Source organism: Periplaneta americana, chromosome 16, assembly GCF_040183065.1.
Source record: "Periplaneta americana isolate PAMFEO1 chromosome 16, P.americana_PAMFEO1_priV1, whole genome shotgun sequence".
Classification (NCBI taxonomy): domain Eukaryota; kingdom Metazoa; phylum Arthropoda; class Insecta; order Blattodea; family Blattidae; genus Periplaneta; species Periplaneta americana.
In genome coordinates, this window is record NC_091132.1 from 21,937,153 (window position 1) to 21,960,323 (window position 23,171).

The window sequence follows — 23,171 nt, forward strand, 5'->3', positions numbered from 1 at the left end:
ACACCAAACCTAATCTGTCACTGAGTCTTGTTGATTCCGCCATATTGACTAACGTGTTCTACAGAATTACCAAAACCATATTTCCTTCTATCGTAATGCCTATCCTTTTTCGCAAACAAAAATATTTCTTCAGGAATTTCTTTGTGGATATATTGTGTTGTAATACTATACTCGTACTGCTTCGGATCCTTCGCAGTATAACCTCTAAAAATCGCTAGACATACGATATTTGTTATGTACCTATTCCAAATTTCTATCTGAATCTGATGATTAGCACTAAAAAATGCACTCACACACCAACCGGAGACAATAAGATGGCGCCTGATTGGTTTAAGCTTGCGCAAAACACCCAAACAGTTGCAGCAAGCAGGTTACCACGGCCTTCTGGAGGAACAGCATCATTTTTACAACGAGAGCAGGCATGCCAACAAAACATTACTACGATTTATCCTGAGAGGATTAAAAAAGAGGATTTATCATAATTATTTTAACTTTTAACACATCTAAATACTGAGCGCGAATAAATCGATAACACCCTATTTTATACTGTTATAATTTGAAAACAATTTATAGGTATATAAATGAACAGAAGTGTAACGTAGTCGACGATTTGCGCACTGAAAACTACGTTAACAACACTTAATCATATTCGACGTGACCGTCTTTAATTCTATTATTTTACAGGACACTTCCTTTTAATTGTAACAATTTAACTTTGTCGAATGTCTCATAATATGAATCCTAGATCTAGGTATGAACTCAGTACTTTTCTTTTAATTTAGCTGTTCGTGTAACGGCAGTTGCCGATACTGTTTTGCCCTCTCGGAATACAGATCGAATGACTGTTCAGTGATGAGAAATCGTAGTGTTCGTACAGCTTTTTTCTGCCACAGCGCAGAAATTTCGGGGCTTCCCCACCCTACCACGATTGCACCACTTACGCGGCGTCACGAGACTACGAGAAGAAAGAAATTGGGAAGTAGTTCATTGGTGTGCTGGAAGAAGTAACTGATTTTTAATACTAAAATTGTTGGACTTTGTTATAAATTTCAAGGTATGCGAACTACATTTTATTTATGTAAATCGTGGTAATTTAGATATCTGCTCGGGACTTCACCTCGTGTCACGTGTACAACATTAATACAAAGAGCTGGGAATTCTAAGTTTCTAGAATTGGATTAACATGTTGGATTCGCAACACGTGTTGATTTTCAATATGAATTGGAAAGGAGTGCTGTACGTATGGTGAATTTGGAGAATAATAATTTGGGCACAGGAAGATGCTTAAGCATTGTTAACCTGTTTTGTGTGTATGTGTATATGTGAAGCAGAAGAAAATTGTGCATTTTTCAGTGTAGTTTTCCTTGATTTGTATCTTCATCCAAAATTCGAACCTTGTGCATACAAAATTACTGGCCTTTTCGTAAGTATGATCGCATTCGACAAACCCAGAGAAATCTGCTCTTTTCTTAGTGTTTTAAGATTATTGTTGTCAGTGAGGTAACAGTATACTGAAATTTACTCACGTGGCTAACTAAGCTTAAAGCTGTTTCCTTTCATTTTCTAGGTTATCCGAGTGATTTTAAAAAGTGCTACGGATACGAAATGGTGTTCCCTATCATTTATCTATAGATGAAGATTTGGTATACCGAAGATTCTGCCTTTATTTCTTGTTCTTTTAGACTACACATCATTTCAACTACATTTAGGTCTTAACACTAGGTAGCCAAACGTCATATTTTTATTTCAGAAAATAATAAAATAAATCTAGAAGATGGTTCATGCAAAGCTTTCAATATAAATTCACGCTCTATCTTCCCAATCTCCTGTCAATCCTTTATGTTGCGTAGTTTTACGAATCTCTTCTATCCATGTAGGCAAGCGATGTCAGACAGGGACTAAACGGAGCGGAGCACTCCACTAGACTTGTTGCGTGCTCCGGTGTTTCCACAGACATAAGCAAGTTCAAGCTCCGATCTAGCTCCACAACCGGTATTGGAGCTTACAACTCTGACACTACTGATGTAGGCCATGGCCTTCCCCTCTTCCCCCTGCCTTCAGAGCTTCATTCCAACATCTATGGTTTTAGTTTGCAAATTAAAATTCTGAACTAGCAAAGACAAAGATTTCTTAAAATAATGATCTCCTTGCTGTAGTGCATGAAATTAATTTGTTCCAAAAATTCATATTAATATTTGTCAGTAAATTTATTATCTGTTTTACAGACACATGATATTACCGACATGAATAGAAAATTTGTAGGCCACATTGCAACCTTTTGAATATGTCGAATATTGGTGTTCATTAGAAATTAGAATTACAAAATACTTGTCCCAGCATTTCTGCCAGTCTTAAAAAATGTGCTGGAAACGATTTTTTTTATATAGGTTCTTTAGAGATTAAGGGTGTTTGAGAATAAGGTTCTTAGGAAAATATTTGGGGCTAAGAGGGATGAAGTTACAGGAGAGTAGAGGAAGTTACACAATGCAGAGCTGCACGCTTTGTATACTTCACCTGACATAATTAGGGACATAAAATCCAGACGTTTGAGATGGGCAGGACATGTAGCACATATGGGCGAATCCAGAAATGCATATAGAGTGTTAGTTGGGAGGCCGGAGGGAAAAAGACCTTTAGGGAGGCCGAGACGCAGATGGGAAGATAATATTAAAATGGATTTGAGGGAGATAGGATATGATCGTAGAGACTGGATTAATCTTGCTCAGGATAGGGACCAATGGCGGGCTTATGTGAGGGCGGCAATGAACCTCTGGGTTCCTTAAAAGCCAGTAAGTAAGTAGGTTCTTTAGAATCGTCTCCGCACCCTTCACCACTTGTTCTGAATACTTAAAGTGCATCCCATGAAGGTGTTTCTTCAACTTTGGAAACAATAAAAAAAAAAAAACAACCTACAGTTGTATAGCTTTACTGTGTTGCATATCTTTAGCACTAATGTATGTGATGGGAGTAATAAAATTAGTACAAGAAGAATATAAGGAGAAGGCAAAGAGAATGTGGGAAGACAAGGAGCATAGGGATAATGCAAGGAAAACAAGGGGAAACACATGGAGAACAAAGTAACACAAGGAGATTAAGGGGAATACAAGGAGATTAAGGGGAATACAAGGAGAGAAAGGGGAACACAGGAAGAACGAGAGGAAGACAAAGAGAACAAGGGGGATATAAGGAGAGTACAAAGAGAAAAAGGGAAATAATTGCAAGGAGAATAAGGGGAACAGAAGGATAGCAAGTGAAAGACAATGAGGACAAGGCGATTATAAGTAGAACAAGGGAAGGGGTTGCATTTTTATGTGACTGTCAATTGCTAAATTACTCCTCCCTGCATGTCTAGTGAAGAGCGAGATGTAGTTCTATGTCAAAAAAATCATATATATAGTCGCGACACTGTTATTCCCAGCATGACTCCTCTCCTTTGCTTACGTCTTAGGAAATGAAGGCTCTATAAAGTCTAGGTAGGTAGTCCCGATCGCCATTTTTGTTTTTTCGTTGCCGAGCTACCAGACGAGGAATCTATTTGCCACACCGTTAAACATTATCATGTCGTAGCTCCTATGATAATAAATCAAACGCACTGTAATTGAGCAAATAATTGAGTGGCAAATAACGTCCTCTTGTGCTTTCTGCAAACGCCAACGAAAGAGCCAAAATAGCGGGCGATTATATTAAGTATTTATCGAGCCTTAGGAACTGCATAACGTCATCACCAGCGAATCACAAGACACATGTTTAAATGTAGCCGACCTGCAACGTGATTGGCTGCCGGAAATAAGAGCGACGGAACTATAATCTGTCCGTGGATTCTGTAGAGTAAACTGGCGCATGATGTCACTCAGAAGAGGGAGAAGCCTGCTGCCTTCCCTTCCCCAAACTAGTGAGTGAGCGAGCAGGCTACGGCTTGCATAATGTGTTATGTTCCCTCTTCCATGCGCCCTTCCTTTCGTGCCCTGACAACTCATTGGACCAACCAGCTATGAAGATAATTGCGCAGAAGGCTTTTCCTTTTTTGTGACTGGCACTGTACAGATTCGACTGATGGACTATAGTTTCAAGTCCGGACTCAGCGAAGATGAGAGACACATTTCACGTTTATTTTGTTGAGACTCCATAACTGCATTTGCAAGGTGGGACCGTATATTGTCATATTGAGATGTAGTCTTTTTTGCCTGATACAATTGTTCAACATTTTTACAATTTTCTAGACAGGTTTCTATTTATTGCAGATTCCATTGTAGGTAGGTTTCACTGTATCATAATTGTAACATCTCAAAACAGCTTAATAGCCATTGCATTCGAACTCATAAAACAAAATATTCAACTAGGTCTATAAAATCTGTACTAATAATAAATCTGTAGCCGAAATTTTTCTGGTAATTTTCGATTTTCCAAAAATAATTGGTTCTAACATATATAATTAACCACCCTGAAACCGAAAATCGCTTTTTTGAAATTTTTGTTTGAATGTCTGTCTCTGTATGTTTGTTACCTTTTCACGCGATAATGGCTGAACCGATTTCGATGAAAATTGGAAAATAAATTAAGTTCGTTGTAACTTAGATTTTAGGCTATATGGCATTCAAGATACATTATTTTAAAGGGTGGTTATAAGGGGGCCTGAATTAAATAAATCGAAATATCTCGCTTATTATTGATTTTTGTGAAAAATGTTACATAACAAAAATTTCTTTAAAAATCATTTCCGATAAGTTTTATTCTTTGAAAAATTTTGATAGGACTGATATTTAATGAGATAAATGAGTTTTAAAATTAAAATAACTGCCATCTAAGGCAGTGTATTGAAATAAAAAACAAATGACTTCGTCTATAAGGGGCCTTGGACACAACAATCGAAAGCTATGAAACATAGCCTACAGACAATGTTTCTGTGTTTGTATGAAGTAATATAGGAAGCTAAATTAACCGATTTGTATAATTAATTATTATGTCATCATTGGAAAGTGTAGTTTCTCTGGTTGGACATAATGCTATAATGTTATTACAGTAACTTGTGAGTGAATTGAGGACAGGTAAGATTAAAATAGCTTCTTATGCACAGAAAACTTGATAGGTTATTCTGTATATTCATTTCCTGTATTTATTAAAATAATGTTTATGAACATATTCATTTTATCTCAGAATTAACGAACAACGAGAATGTATTGATTTAGTATGCAGTAATAGTACGTTAGCTTAGCAATGCATTATTTTAGAATTCAAATTTTAACTATGCTCAATTGAATCGTGTTAAAATACATAAAATATATATGTAATAAATGCAATGCAAAAAAATTTGGATAATGAGCCAAGCACATTATGTTGCGCTGTTGTAAAAGCGCTGTTCCTCCTGAGATTCAAGAGCTCCCACAACAAATTAAAAACTTTCTAATTCGAGTACATCCGTTATCAACACACTTTTTACATAATATAATATAATATAAATATAATAATAAATCTGTAGCCAAAATTTTTCTGTTAATTTTCGCTTTTCCAAAAATAATTGGTAATAACAATTAATAACATGTTAAAGGGACTGTCATTGCACCAAATGAGTGGTCTCTGGATCAAAATGATCGCATTTTAATATTTTAAATACAATTTAAATTAAGTAACATATTAAACGATTTATCCTTCTATTCAAACACGAATGTTCCCTGGATCAAACGTCCTATTTTAATTATGTAATTACTTAATATTTATTTCTAACCGGTGCAGCGGAGCGCATGGGTACGGCTAGTAAATAAATAATTGTTTGTTATGGATTTAAATTTAAAAGTGGACAACAATTTAATAATAAGCAATTTTACAGGTTTCAAGAGTAACGATGATGTCTTATTTTTCAGGTATTATAAAAGACGCTTAACATAAAAATTGGCATCATGAGTAAGCAACAAGATAGAAAACGCAATAGAGGAAAGAAGCAACAGAATCGATCCTTCAGTGAACAAACCAATCAGAATAAACATAATTCTTCTAATGACAAAGAAGAATTACATAGTAATACAATGCCGTCACCATCACAAAACAAAGGAACTAGTAGAGATGAGAAAAAATATAATTCTTCTAATGACAAAGAAGAATTGCATAGTAATACAATGTCATCACCATCACAAAACAAAGAAACTAGTACAGCAAAACAAAACGATGATGGGAATCAAAAGTCTCATAGTGAAGTGGACAATGCTGTGACTCCGACGACTCAAAAGAACTCTGAAGAGAATGCAACGCAGTTATTAGAGATGCCTCCTCCGAACATTTGTTATACCTGTTTCAATTGTAAAGAAATTGATCCTCGATTATCTGACGTATTACGTGAAATGTGGCTTTCACATCCGGATAAAAATAACTGGCTGCATAAACTTCGTGAACTGAATAAAATCCAACCTAGCAGATCAGAGTTTCCTACTTCAAAACAGCTGTCAGCAGCTGCAGATGAGTTCCGTCCTAGCAGCGAAACAGATCAGGTACAACCAAGAAAATCCAGTGATGTTGAAAACTATCAGGAAAATGTAGAGGTAAGATGTGACCACAGTCTACTATATACAGTCGCGAAGCTCAATATGTAGTAAAAATGCAAACATGGGTAGTTGCCCACCACTAGGATCGCTACTATCGCATCATCATCACAGATGTCTCCTAGCAGATGACAAAATATGTTACACTTTCGTTGTCGTGTTCTTTTGGAAAAATTAACACCTTCTGTCCATTATTGAAATATTAAATGGATAAAGTTCATCTATTATTTTAATGAAGTATATTAAATTCCACCATAAACTCGAAGATACCTGCAAGAAATAGGTTAATATTATTTTTGTTTGTGCAAAACGAACTGAAATTTACTATAATCGCTTCACTCATTCAAGATTATAACGATAATGAACTATGAAACCAATAAATATTAATTCGCATTTCCCTTTACAACAATAATATAATAACAATAATAATGGAAATATGAATTAATGGGAGTAACTTATGTGTACCGGTACTTGTAGTGTAGGCTTACGTAGTTAACAAAGTGGGTTGAGGTTAAGCAATAATAATCACACCAGAATTTGAAATAAAACGTGATCAATAAATTTTATTGTAACAGCCTTACTTTTTCTACGTCTCTAGTAAAATAACAAATAAAAATAACAACAAAATTAACAGCTATAATTAAAAACATATCCTTTGAAAAAAGAAGTAGGCCTAAGTTGTCTGAAAATGTACAATTATTCAAGGAATCAGCTGATACAGACGTAGAATTAGTGCAAAGCTTTTGTTTCTCAGCTGCAGGTAATAACAGAACAGGTTTATTTGAAACATCAAATAAAGTTGGAACTGCATTCCAGATTAATTTATTTTTGTTTTCATTCATAAATTGTGTGTTTTCGAAATGAAGAGAGCAAAACTTTATATTATTATAAATATATGCATCATTCTTTGTCTTTAGATCTTCCCCCCTGCTGTTTATTAACCACTTTTTGCATCTAGAAGTAAAATAAGAAATAGATGTTAGGATTTTTCTTCACGAGCATCAATGCGAAATACGCAACGATCTAGCACTCGATGGAAATATGACTCAGTCCACTCTAAATCCAAAGTCGACCGTGGACAGTCTATTGTTTCTGGTTGCTAACCGCTTGGAGCGCTTTATCGCGAGATTTGCAAAAAATCACCTCAAGCTTCGCGACTGTATATAGTAGACTGTGATGTGACTTTGAAACATTTTGAAAGGAATGGAAAATGTATTTGCATACTAACGTAAAATATGTATGCTTTTCTGAATGTCATAAGGTGATTTGTTAATTTTGTGTAATTGGAATGAAAGCTAACATTTATGGTATGAGAGGTAAGCATCTTTGAAACAAAACCACCGTATATGAGGGTCAAGGCCATGGTATTTAATTTGTTACAGAAGGAAGACATTTGTCTTTTTTTTTTTTACAAGAAAGAAAATATTAAGAACACACATAATTATGTCATTTAGGCCCGGTTGCAGAAACACCGATCAAAATATGATTGGCGATCAAGGAGGGTTTGATTGCCCATCAGTTCTATTTCTGTTCCAGAAAGAACAATCAGTATTTGATCGGAGGTCAGTCTTCCATCAGATTTGATCAACAGATTTTTGCTGGTTAAGTGACTGATCATTGATCAAGTATTTATACTTCACAATACCCTTTAATAACTCTCTTCTGTACTGTGGTCCTAATTGACTTATGACATCAGAAGCCTAAAAGGGAAGAAAAAATTTCCTGTGTTCGGAAGGAATTGAAAAAGACATGGATTAAAAGGCAAAATAATGAAGTCAGATGTCTGCTCTGTCTGTGGGGGGGGGGGGGAGAGGGACGAGAAGAAAAATTGTTTTATGAATACATACATATTTGAACTTTGAACACACATTTGACCTACTATCATAATTTTGTTTGCATGTTTTAACAGTGTAGAACTAAAATCATAATTTAGAGTCCTGTTAATGGAAGGAAGATATGGAAGGGAAAAATATTTTAGTTTACTTCTTTAATAATGAAAATGTTAATTATTATTATCATTATGTTTTTCTTCGATCCCCACATAATGTTTCTTGATAGTTTCCAATATCAGCCAACAGATGCTACTAGCCAATTATTGTTACGAAATTACAAACCTTCAATTATTGAAATGGTATCAAAGGAGATTAAATTGTTTCTATTGAAGGAAATAGAAGAGCAAGAAAAGATATTCTATAGCACATTGCCTACTTATCAAAATGTATCTTAATATTATGAAATAAATATATTTAAATCGCATTAGTAGGCCTACATGTATGTATTAGTCTTCTTTCATTGGTAGAGAAAATTTGACAATTCACTAGTAAGTTACAAATACTAGTAGGCTACTTTTGTTGAAGACAATCGTGAAACTTCATTGGTAATTTAAAGTATGGAGTGGTAAAGTACTACAATTAGAAAAGTCTTCTGTGGAACAGAAACTCTAGTATTTTTACTACTTGCTAGAGAATTTACTTGTAATATACAACACCATACCTTTGTGGAATAATAATAATAATAATAATAATAATAATAATAATAATAATAATGTTTTATTTTCTCTGGCAGAGTTAAGGCCATAAGGCCTTCTCTTCCACTCAACCAGCCTTAATCAATACAATACATACTTAAATTACAAATATTTACACTACACTTAAAAGGTTCTCCAGCAATATTCTTCAGTTAAGTTTTAACGACTAGTAGACTACATATTTATTTAAATTTAGATAAACCTATAAGGTAAAGTAGTAACTTAATTTATGAGCTAATTTAATTCAATCAATTATAATTAATTTAAGATTTGAGATAGCCAGTAAAATGATGAAAATTAATTTAATATAAGCTTACTAGAACTATGTTATAGGGAGAAAAAAGAATATATATGTATAAATCAAAAATATATTTATATAATGAGAACATTAATGTAATTGCCATTAGAGGTTCTGTAAATCTATTTAGAGAAATTAATGATAATAATAATAAGAATGGACAGATGTTAGTTTCATTATAAGTAACAAATATTAATCAGTAATTAATCTGTTAAGTAAGAATTTATATAATTTTGACCTAAATGAAGTTATTGGTCAACAACCCCTTACATCACTTGGAAGCGAGTTCCAATTTCTAGCAACTGAAACTGTATAAGATGAAGAATATAAAGATGTCTTGTGGTGGGGTATAATGAGTAAATTGTTATGATGAGATCTTGTACTTAGCTGATGATATGCGGATAAGGCCCCAGACTGGCATGTTTATATCATCTGCAAGAAACTCGTGTAATTTAATTGTGCTGTTACGGTACTAAATCGGGTAGCACTGCACTGTTACATTGGTAAACCAAACCGATAACAACTCTGTAGTTCCATAATTAAGCAATTATACATTTTCATTAAACGAATTTTGTGAAGATGTGATTACAGATCTTTCTTGTTGCAGTACTCATGTAACTTAACCACTGTAAATAATGATGTGGTTGATGAAGAAATTAATGAATCTGGGGCAGAAGCTAGTGGAAATTATGACATGGATTACTTTGATGGTGAAAGGTAAGTTTCATTATAGGCCTAGACAATGGCGGCTCGTGATAAAATACTATGTGTGTTCACAATTTTGTGGTTCCAAAATCGAAGAGAATTTGAAATTGTACGTTTAGTCTAATATGAAATGTCATGATTCCAGTGTTTCACTATCGAAAAAAAACCGTATATAAATTCAAAACGACAAATAATAATAATAATAATAATAATAATAATAATAATAATAATAATAATAATAAACTCCAGAACATGGATTGCACCCTTTCCCTCTTACTTCAAAATTCCAACCTTGTGCACACAAAATAAATTATTGGCACTGAAAAGTGCCTTTTCGTAAATATAATGATGCGCATTCAACAAACGCAGACAAATCTGCTCTTCTTAGTATTTTAAGACATAATTTGGTAGGTGCAATCCATGTTCTAAAATTTTCCCAATAATAATAATAATAGTAATAATAATGAACTCAGTTTTTATATTTCCAATTTTTCCTGGTAAGCCAGTTTACCCAGTTCTTTACTGTTCCAAATTTCATTGAACAGAGTTCATTGTTTACGTTTGTTAATAATGAATACATACCACAGTCCCGTTATTTACAAACGCATGTGTTCAGTAATATATTTTGATTCACAACACACTGATACACTATAGCCTATACCAGTACTGTAATCCCATTCGCATAGATTGATTGCTATAAATACATGCCAGTAAATATTAATCTTAAATATTATACACTACCATACAGATACTTAAATTCATACCACCGCCACAGTCAGCCAGCACGTGTTTGAAAGTCAAACTATGCTATTATGCCGACACTGAAGTATAGTAATTCACAAACTACACTCTCGTAGCAGCACTGTACACACACATATACGTAAAGTAAACGTTCCTACAGTCAGATGCTGACATCTACAGGCTTTTAAATTTCCTTCTCGAGATATAGCACGTGAACAATAGGCACCGATGCACCTGACATCTGTAGGATAGATACTCATCATGTTCACTTAATGCTTTGTGCTCTTTACGAGTCATAAGTGGCCAGCTAAAGACAATTTTCTCCCGCGCATGCGTGAAATTCCTGTAACCATCTCGAAAAGAGCAAGGCTTGTACTTGAACGGATGTTGCCAAATTTACATAAGAAGTTTATGCAAGATGCGGGAAGTTTAAAATACTCTATTCTGATATTATACATCCCCACTACGTCAATACGGTATCACAGAATAAAACTAGTCGTGCATTAATGGAAACAAGGTGTTCACCTGCTCTTGTGCTCTTATTGACGCACCGCCACTGGGCCTAGAAATATAAATGTTGTCTTGTTAGATTAGCACTGAATAGTCCAGCCTCAGTGTGCTGAGTTTGAACTGCTCTGAAATCTTGCTATATGACTACTTCCAGCAATAGTTATTTACGTAACTCCATAAGAAAGCGAGAATACCTCGAGTTCGCAAAAGAAGCTCCTAATTCTTTAAAAAAAATTGCAACCTCCTATGTATGCAAAATATGGTTCGTCTATGATTGTCATCAAAACAAGCGAGAAATCTCCTTGAAGTTGTTGAAAACGATATCATTTTGTGTACCGAAAACAGAGTCCAGATTTGAGAATAGTCATTTCATTGTTATGTAGTTACACTCAGATTGTGTTTAAAATCCTATAATAATCTGAAAATGATAGAGGAAAGAAATCTGACACTATTCACCAAACACAGATTAATTTATTCTCCATACAGCATATACGTACATCCTGTAAATTTCAATAAATCACATAACATCTTTTCATATGCACAATGTTCAAAACATACAGAGGCGAGCCTGCCTGGACAGAAATAAAAAATAGGTTGCAGCCGCCAAATTACTCTTCAAGGAACGACCACTCATATAAATTGAGGGAAAGAAGACAGGGGACGGACACTGGAAAGTTTTCTTTTCTCAATTTTACTATCAGGGACTGGAATGCTTTACCTGCAGACTTACTAAAGGTTTTACCAATAACCAAAAATGTATTTAAAAATAGGCTTAAGGGCTTTACTAATAGACGGTAGTAAACTATTTAAAGGGTGTAATTGATATCTTGTTATTTGAAATGTTCTATCAGTGAGGAAGTGTGTTGTGTCAGTGAAGTGTGTAGTGTCAGTGAAGTCTATTGTGTAAGTGAAGTGTGTTGGTTTCAGTGAAGTGGCTGTGCAAAGTATTTGAACAGTGAAATGGTTAGAAGTGTTGGTGAAATCAAGTAGAATCAGTGCAGTGAGTGAGTTGACAGTGAAATAAGTGTAGTGTCGAAAGATACTTGTGTAGGTATGAACCTGTCACACTCGTGGGTCTTAGTTCGAACTTAGGGTTTAAGATACAAATTAGATTTACTTTAAATGTTATTTTAAGTGACCATTCTTCATTTAATTTAGGATGCTCCTTGTTATTATTATTATTATTATTATTATTATTAATTATTGTTTTTATTAGTCGTGTTTATTATTAATTGTCATTATCGAGTGTAATTAGTTACCCTGCCACCGGGTATATACCCATTTGCAGTGTGAATAAATACATACACATACATAATTGGCTGTTAATTATGTTACAAAAACTGGGCATGCGATTACATGTCTCTTTAAGATGTAAATTTCTGTGCGTAACATTAGAATTTCAATACTTTTTCTGGCAATGCCAAAGAACTTGTGCTTGAAACTGAAGATACAAATCAGGAACCAAATTCAAAAGCTATAAGATCTTTCCTTACGTTGCATATGTTACACTAGATGTTACGTATGTTACATTCCTCAACTGAACACATATTTACTAAACCTAAATATTACATAAGAATGGTTGTTACTTTATATTACAAGTATAATAACTTTAAGGTACATTTTTTCTTATGCATAAATAAAACTACAACGAAGTAAAAAACTCTCTTAATATAAAATTGTTTTTCAAAGACATCAATCTCGCTTGGAAATTCATAAACTCTTATTCCAATGGTCTTCAGTGTAGCTTGAGGCAAAATCTTGAGTATTTGCTCAAATTTTACATGAGAAAGGTCTCCTTCATCGACAGTGAGAGTCTTCGCATGTTTTTGCGTTACATATTCAGGCACATGACTTGAACTTCCAGCTCTACATCGACTACACAAAGCACAGATTAGAAGAGAGTATTTATTCTTAAATTGGAGAGCACAGCCATCTGCGAAAATAGCTACTGAATTCAGATTGAAAAATTCTGATTTTAATTTCAGCATCACTTCCTTCATCCAATCACAAACAAAATTTATCATGTGAGAGATCTTTTCTTACTATAACAAATGAACGAATGGTATTTTGCAACCACACAGAGCAAGTGGACAAACTTGATCATGGCTCCAATGAGCAGCTTGAATTTCGTCATTGACTAGTTTCTTCACTGCTGCTGACGTTTTACTGGGACTGTTAGACATTACCTTTTTCAATTTGTTTACAGCTTTGCCTAAGGATTGAGGACACTTGTAACTTGAAGTTTTGTGAGGAATAATAACACCCTTCTTCTGGGACTTAGCCTTCTTCTTTTCCCTCCATTTCCGTACTATATCAGCAGTATGCAAAGGCTTCAATTTCAATTTTTTAGAATCCATTTATATATTTTTTTTTCTTTTCAATTCCTGTATTTCTTTCTCCAAGTATTTTTTTATGAATTTATTTTGCATCAATTTCTCCTTCCATTTTCTTACTCTTCTTGTTGAACTCACATTATCTGCAATAAGCTGAATTAATTTCAGAAATAATATTTAAAAATCAGTATTATGTGACAACAAAGTACTACTTCTCATTAAGAACATAATCGTAATAGATGTTATATAAATTGTTTTGAAAAATAGCATTTCTACAGAGGTTCTTCTTCTTCTTATTTGGTATTACAGCCCAGGTGGGCCTTAACCTCCTCTATGACTCTCTTCCATCCTTCTCTATCCATCGCCAACTCCCTCCAATTCTTTATTCCTAATCTATTCACATCCACTCGTACACAGTTCCACCATCTTGTTCTCGGTCTTCCTCTTAATCTGGTTCCATCTGGGTTGTTATTGAAGACAATCTTCACTTTCCTTGTTGTTTCCATCCTTGTGACGTGTCCCAACAATCTCAGTCCTTGACATCTTATGTGCGCCTCCAAATCCGATTCCTTGTACAGTTCGTATATATCATTATTATATCTGGCTCTCCATCCATCCACTGTTTCAATTGCTCGGAATATCCTTCTTAAGATTTTCCTCTCAAATACTGTTAGTTGTTTGCATGTATTTTTATTCAGAACCCATGTTTCTGTACCATATGTTATAATGGGTCTTATTAGGGTTTTGTAAATCTTGATTTTGATTTCTCTAGATATTATTTTATTTTTAACAATTGGTAAAAGTGAATAATATGCCCTGTTAGCCAGATTTATTCTTCTTTGTACCTCATTCCTTAGGTCATTATTTCCTGTCAATATTGATCTGAGATATGTAAATTCTTTTACTTTTTCAAACTTGTATGTTCCCATTTTAACTTCCTTCACTTGATCATTTTGTCTTTTGGTGACTGACATAAATTTAGATTTCTTTGTATTTATTTTAAATCCCAGCTTCTGAGTTTCCTTATCCAATGTTCTACAGAGGTTAGTAACATATAATAGAGAAGTGTTATTATGTATGTATTTTTTTTTTTTTAAATAAAAAAAATATTAAATTACATTCCATTGTTACTAGTTGATTGGTTAGATATCAATGCCAATCAATCCATACTATTATTTTTCTCGCGGTATATGGCATTCAAATCATTCTAACCTATATGATGATATTTCCCCTCCCCCCTTCTTAACTGTAAATGAGCACAAACGCTGCTTAGGTGTAAATTTTTCTGACATTTTGCATATTCGATTCCCTAACCGTTTCAAATGTATATCATTTTACCTTTTAGGTGTGTTTCCAAATTATATATGTAATACGCTTTGTCAAATCTGGCAACCTTTTCATAAGGGAAGCTAAATTATAATATATAATAAACACACAAAGTTTCTCAGTTGTTCAGGCTTTTAAAATTCTTATGATTCTTTCTTGCATAAAATAAACTTTTTTCAAGTTTGTGTTACGTAAATGTTACATCTAAACAGCATATATTCAAAATATTTCTGAATTCAACTTACCTTATAATTTAAAATTATTTTAATACAGATGTGCAGCACAACTCTCTTTTTTTACAGCTTCTGTACACTGCACCCTGTTCAAAGACTTGCACAAGGAGAACACTGATCCCAACAAACTGACACAGTAAACCTCGTACATCATCACTGAGCATGTACACTAACTTTAACTAAAAATAGAATATTTCTGGAACTAACTTTAACTAAAAATAGAATATTTCTGGAAATAGTAAAGATGTTTATTTCAGAAGGGAGAAGAAATATGAACAATTTAAAGTTTTTCCTGCTTAAATAAACATTGTTTTTTTCTTTTATTTTGAAAAATTAATACTCAGGCTCACTTTACCACGGAATGGCTCAGAAGCTGCACATAAATATATCACATTAATTATTTGTTTACTTTACAATTACTGAAACATTTTAATTTTTGTGTTTAACATCGTTTGTGTTTCTAAGTACAAAATAAATGTTAACTAGTGGCTTGTGCAGCAAATGCTGCAAACTAAGTTCATTAGACGTTCAAATAAACATTTTTTAGATTTATTTTCTGAAAGTTATTTGCTTCCATAATAACGAAAGATATTCTCTCTCGAGCCAATACTGAAGAGAACCACGCATATAAATATCTACACCACACCACCATTAAATATATGAAAAAGACCCAACCCCACTTGATTAATAACTATAAAAATATTTGATTTGTAATAATATTATTATCTTACGTAAGTTTTATAGCTTTCAGTAACATATACTATATAGCCGCCACTCAGTAAAATATAGAAATCAAAATCTAATTTAAGTTATTCTCTACGTCTACTTATATAACCCCAAAACGTTTCACTTTCATATCATCATTATAGTATTAATATGTATAATTAATGAAAAATAGTCACATCATGGCATTAACTACAATAATATTTCATTTCTAATGGTAATAATGCCATCAAACCACCTCAAGTTTTGTAGTTTTTAATATCCAATACACAGCAGTACCCAGAAAATTACACACCACAGAATCGAACCTGTAAATTATTTTTAGTAAGTTAAGTTTTTAATAACCAATTTAATTTGAGCTCTAAATATGTCAGCATTCTTGCAGATGATGGCCTTCGTGTAATATTGTTTACTGTAGTGTGTGTTTTGTTTTATTCTGAAATGCAATTAGCTAGTTCTCAAAACTGACGACAGATGGATTTTAGAAAATAGGAAAATTATGTTGAAAAATTGACATTTCACTGAAAACTACTATTTTTCTGAAAAAACGTTGAGTTCCAAGCTTCAAAATGAGGGGTCATTTATTAAAATTCGTTCAGCCGTTTTCCCGTAATTTCCATTACCAGTTCAGATTATATATATATAGACTAGCTGAAAGTACCCGGCGTTGCCCAGGTTTTCCTTTCTGCTTCTGTTTTCAAATGAACTGGTTGTTAAATTTTCGGAAATTTCGGAAACCCAACTATAGACAACCAAAACGAATTGTTTTACTAAGCTTTCCTCGCACATAAAGATGAATCTTTACTTAACTTCACTTACATGAATTAATACTCCTTACCCAAATGCCTGCCAGGTTTAACTAAATTTAAAACAATTGTAGATCAGGCACCGAAAAGAAAATATTTCATCATGTGCAAGACGTTCAACTTTATTTTAAATTTATATATTTATTTGTTTTGTTTAATTTATCTCTGCCGGTCAGTTACCGCTAAATTTCAAGTGCTTTATCTTAGTCGTGGCTGTCAGTGTATTAAACTCCATTAATTTTTCTGCTGTCTCCTTTCCTCCCCGCCACAAATGTGACGTTGTACAGAGGCAGAGAAAAAATAATGATAAGATCTGTACATTTAACTGAAGCTGTGCTGACATATATTTTACTTAATTTCATGTCTATGTGTGCTTTCACTGGAACTTCAGAGACAGCTGATGGTAATTAGAGAATTCTCTTGTTCCCAGTCTGAATTGTTGGGTGTCATCGTGAGCCTAAATTTATCTATCGGTCGTACCAAAGAATCAATATATATGTATGTAATTCAATTTATATTGGAATATTTTTTTACCCCTTGACAGCTGTACGCTCGCTTATATCATACCTGGCCTTTTTTAAATATTACTTGAGATATTATATCTAACAAATTCAGAACATATTAAATATATTACTTTTTATTTTATATACAGAACGCAGATAGAGTATACTTTTGCAAGAAGTCATTGTTCAGCATAAATAATAATATTCTGAAAGACATCCTATGTTATAGAAAATGAAGTCACCGTTCTTTCCACAACGCTTGACATACTACACTGGCAACCTGATTACACAGATAAAATTTCGCAATAACACATTATTGGACATGGGCAATAATATTTTGAAAGATATATATTTTAGAATTAAGTAGTATATCGAAATGATAGCCGTCCAAATCTTGGATTTAAAATATCGGCATCCAATCAATTCAAATGCACAAAAATAAAGAAAATGTATATTAATGTCTTATTTTCAGTGGGCTTACGTATATTCACATACCGGTACTACATTAGGAACATGACAAAAGTCTCATTGATATGCATACAATTCGTTTTCCCATCTTTTGTATAAATGTGTATATATGTTTAGGTGTGCTCACTTGAAAGCAAGTTACGCAATTATTGACAATGTGAAAAACACGGAGATTTAGGTGAATGTCTGCAACTTTGAGCGACTCTCCATGAGCTTTATTTTACTACGGTCATTACGAATGCTAGTTGCACTGAAATGGCAGTTGCTTAAAATCGAATGGCATATTACTGGCTATCATAAGAATATGTGGGATAAAAACGTCTTTTCCTTTCGTTTTGCCAGTCAATACTGCACTTCTATTAAGTTTGTCATGAGTTTTTTCACACCAATTCCTGTTCCATTGCATAATTCTTGTGGATCAATATTTCGCAATAGTACTATTGGCGATTCAATATTAAGTATTAAATTATGTGTTGGCAATCCATGTGATTTCAAAAATTTAAGAATTCAGTTTGATAAAACACAGTCTGGTCACTATCTACAACTGTCTCGAGAAACACATAATACGGTTCTGGACTGCATAAGGATACTTATTGCATGAATTGTCTAGATTTTGGCCTTCATGATGTATCTACAATGTTATTTTATATCGTTTTGCTTTTTCCATGGCCTCATGAAAGTCGATGTTGAATACAACAGACAATAATAAATAACAATTGACTATAGAAGATTGCATTTTAGTATTATATATGAATGTTTGATCGTATTTATTTTTATTTTTCACTTTTTTAATCAATTTAACGTCCATTTTAACAATTTTAATATAGCCTATGTTCTTCTCCTGGTTATGAAGGTTAAATGTGCAAACTTTGGTACATATTGGTCAAAGCGTGTAGATTTGTATAGGGAACATACATACATACATACATACATACCCAGATTCACTTTTATATATTAGATAATACGTTTTTTGTTTTATTTTGTAAATCATCTTGCGAGTCCCCTCATTTCTTTACATGACCCAGGGGGTCGTGACCCACACTTTGGCAAACACTGACTTAGAACAAAACAATCATGAGGACATGGACACGTCTATCTGTTTACCCAGTTCTCATTACAGCGAAATAATTATGGTGGATAGAAATATGTGTTTATGCAATAATTGTAGTAATTATTTGGTTTTATTGAACCAGGATAGAGAAGAAACCTGACAAGTCAAATTGGGATATTGAAATAGACAAAAACAAATGTGTGCCTGAAGAAGATAGAAACCAATGGAAGAAAGAAGAAGGTGGAAATGCTTGGTCTGCTGAAGACAAGAGTGACGAAAGAAACAGTAGCGAGGATAGACAAAATAACAATATAGAAATGCGTGGGGGCAGAAATCGTGATGATAGACGTGATGAACACTGGCGGAGGGATCACAATCGTGACCACCGACAAAACAATTGGCGTGGCCAAGGGGATCAGCGAGGTAAGGAATAAAGACTATACTTATTAATTATTATTGTTGTTTAGACAACTATCCGAAGACAGGTTGGAATCCCATAAGTTACACCAATAAGCTATCGCTCATGAGACAGCTAAGCGAGGAGATAATGGGGTAAGGTGGAACCATCATTATTATCATCATCATAATCATTTTATCTTAGACTACAGCAAAATATCACAGTTAACAACAAAATCCTTCTTACTTTCATTTTGTTGTGTGCCGATAAGCTGCTATTATGAACTATAACAATTTTGTTGGGCCACCTGTGCTTATCTTCTTAAATTGTTTTTTATAACATTAACGTTTTCGATACTACTTATGTATCATCATCAGATGTTAGAGCATTGTGTTGACAATATGTAATGAAAACCTAGCCTCATGATATTTTATGAATTTACTATTTGGTTTCATATTACTTATCGTAATGTCTTAGCCTTGTTAGAGTTAACATAGTGATAGTCCGTTAGGATTTCTTAGCCTAGGTCAGTGTCTCTGGTTCACAATAAAATACAATTAAAATGCAATATAAAATACAATAAGATACAGTTTTAAACAATTTAAAAACACTATATAAAATATAACATGTAAAGAACTATGTGCACTTGTTGGAATGGCTGTGTTGGTCAATCGTTTATGCCATTAAATAGGGCGGTTTCTGCTGGTCCTAATTAAAAAATCATTGTCTGGAAAATGGAGCACTTTTTGAGGTCACTGCATTTCTGTAGTTGTCTATACTGTATGTTGTTCAAGCCATGTAACTAACAAGAACAGCACGACAAACAGCAAAATCACACGCACTGCTTTGCTAGATTCACGGAGCTCGACATTAAACCGCTTGTAACTGCATACGTCTAATCACCGATACTTGCATATCAGTAGACATCAATGAATTTTTAAATAGTTAAGTTAGAGTGAAACTGCTTATAAGTGAAAAGCCCATTATGGTCTTAATAACAACATACAGTATAGACAACTACAGAAATGCAGTGACCTCAAAAAGTGCTCCGTTTTCCAGACAATGATTTTTTAATTAGGACCAGCAGAAACCGCCCTATTTAATGGCATAAACGATTGACCAACACAGCCATTCCAACAAGTGCACATAGTTCTTTACATGTTATATTTTATATAGTGTTTTTAAATTGTTTAAAACTGTATCTTATTATATTTTATATTGCATTTTAATTGTATTTTATTGTGAACTAGAGACATTGACCTAGGCTAAGAAATCATAACGGACTATCACTATGTTAACTCTAACAAGGCTAAGACATTACGATAAGTAATATGAAACCAAATAGTAAATTCATAAAATACCATGAGGCTAGGTTTTCATTACATATTGTCAACACAATGCTCTAACATCTGATGATGATACATAAGTAGTATCGAAAACGTTAATGTTATAAAAAACTATTTAAGAAGATAAGCACAGGTGGCCCAACAAAATTGTTATAGTTCAAAATCCTTCTTGTTTTAGTTTTTACAAATGTAACACACAATGATGTTAAGCGCCATCTAACTTTGTTAATTTCACTGAAAGTCATACTACCCAAATTTTCTCAATGTTTTTAGATTCTTACCTAAATTATTCTCAATGTGATCACTTGAATCTACACCATAATTTATTTTCAACAAGCTGTTATATTCAGTGATTCTGGAGCAGATATTATTGCCATAACAGTCGATCTCTCACCTAAAAATAAAAAAAATGGCGTTGTTGGAAAATTATACACTGTCTGATAAAGCTTAACAAAAGGATAGTTTTTCAATGGGTACTGTCACATTGTGGATTATCTGGTAATGAAGCTGCTGATCGCCTTGCTAAGAAGTCTTTAGCATTCTTTAAATCCAATTTTAAAGCGAAAGCTCAGATGAGCTACAACTATTAGGCCAAGGAAAGAAGTGGTTTAAATAGGTAAATAAACATTTTATACAAAAAACGCCTACAAGCAAAACTGTGATGACAGTTCGCCTAGCAACAGGACATGACTATGTGGTAGAAAGCTTCCATCATTTGAATATAATCAACTGACTGAACTGTAAGTTATGTGGCAACGGCAATGTTGTTGTGAATTGGGACCAACTTTGAAATGTAGTGTACGTCAGAAGTTCCGAAATGAAACGAATGGACAACTGTATTGGAAAGCTCGTAGAGAAATGGCAAATTTATCAGTAATCTAGAGCATTGGATTAAATGAATAACCTTACTATTCCCAACAGTTAAAAGATTAATCAGTTCAAAATATGTTGTTGTTGTTTTCTAATACCAGGCATTTGACAATAAAGTCATTTGACCTCTTGCACTCCAATATTTTTCAAAGATATTGTCATGGCCAGCCACTGAAGCACAGATTTTGAGGTGTTGCGAATCCATTTCTTGGTTTGGGTTGCACAATGGGCAGTTAGGGGACTGATATATTTCAATTCTATGCAGTCAATTCAAAATATCAAGATACAGCAACCTCTTGATTATCCTGACTAATTTATTGTTTGGCCAAACACCTGCATAGAATTGGAATATATCAGTCCCCTAACTGCCCATTGTGCAACTCAAACCAAGAAATGGATTCGGAACACCTCAAAATCTGTGCTTCAGTGGCTGGTCATGATAATATCTTTGAAAAATATTGGAGTGCAAGAGGTCAAATGACTTTATTGTCAAACACCTGGCATTAGAAAACAACAACAACAATTTATTACCGGATAAATGTACACAGATAATAATATTTTTTACTTTTACTGCAGAACTAACTTTCTTATAGGCTACACTCAGCATACAGTATACTGTGTTTGGAAATTCAAAACGTCAAATATTTAACACATTCAGTTATCACTTAACAACAGAGTAAGCTAATGCGAAATTATAAAGTAGTCCTACTATGATTTTTATTGTTGGAAGAAATGTAACACAATTACACAACCAGAAAATGTAATTTCCTGTCTTTTGATGAAAAGTAATCAGTAATCAAGATACATTTAAATTATTCGATAATCGAGAGTTTGCTGTATAATATTACCAGTTCCACGAAATTTCAAGTAATAAAAGATAGGGCTGTCTCACTGTACAACAAAATATAATTACAATTTCTGAGTATTCAAGGAAAAGTGCAGTTGAATGCTTTTGATTACTCACAGGGCATAAATTTGTCAGAACACGTGAACCCAACCTGATTAGATATCCTTAGTGCTGTAGCAATCACTGTAATCAGAATTTCTGAAATAAGTGGATAATTAATTCTGAAATACTTCTTTCAGGTGGAAGACAAGAAGGTAGAGGAAGGGATAACACACGTTACAAGATCGTTACTGAAGTTGATGGTGATCTCTTCACTGCTCCTAAAGAATATTCATTGGCTCACTGTGTTGCCACCGACTTAAGAATGGGCAGTGGTATTGCAGTCACTTTCAGGTAGCAGACTCAAAGTTAATATTACTTTCAAGCCTTAGATCTGTCACCTTACATACATACTTGACACCAGTGCTGCCAACTGTAGCAGAATTTGAATTCTGGTGAGAAGACATGGCGAAAATCGAAAATATCGGAAATGTGACTTTTTACTACTGAATATACAGTAAAACCTTTGATTACAAGTAACTTGGTTTGCAAGTGTTTTCTAAAACGAGCGAACAATGAGAAATATTTTTGTTTCATAAACGAGCGATGTCTTGCAATACGAGCAGCACGATTTATACGTAACTTGCTTCGCTTGCCATCGACGAGCTGATGGATCTGCATTGTGAGCAACAACAAGAGGCAATGGAGGGGATCTTGTCTGAGGAGGAAAAGGAGAAAAGAGCAGACGAATTCCTCGCTTCAAATTAGATTAAAGACGTGTGTAAAAAGTAGGAAGCAGTATAAAATTTTGTTCAAATTCACAACCCTGATAGGGTTGTAGCAGTGCGTGTTATAAATCTATTTAACGACAATGCAATGTCACATTTCCGCAAATTCCTCAAAATGAGGCAAAAGAAG

At 33.7% G+C, this 23,171-nt stretch overlaps 1 protein-coding gene across 5 annotated transcripts in view; it reads left to right on the forward strand.

Annotated features, from left to right (window-relative positions):
- The first annotated feature begins 866 nt into the window (after window positions 1-866).
- The window catches only part of LOC138691300 (uncharacterized), a 53,901-nt gene continuing 31,596 nt past the window's right edge, over window positions 867-23,171 (forward strand). The window contains exons 1-5 of one of the 5 annotated variants that reach the window (XR_011329807.1): window positions 867-1,054; window positions 5,859-6,530; window positions 9,963-10,072; window positions 18,897-19,177; window positions 22,454-22,607. Coding sequence is in view for 4 of the 5 variants with exons in the window: in XM_069813144.1 (XP_069669245.1) it covers window positions 5,895-6,530; window positions 9,963-10,072; window positions 18,897-19,177; window positions 22,454-22,607 (1,181 nt within the window). In the remaining variant the exon portion in view is untranslated. The other 4 variants (XM_069813148.1, XM_069813144.1, XM_069813146.1 and 1 more) reach the window with 4 other exon arrangements.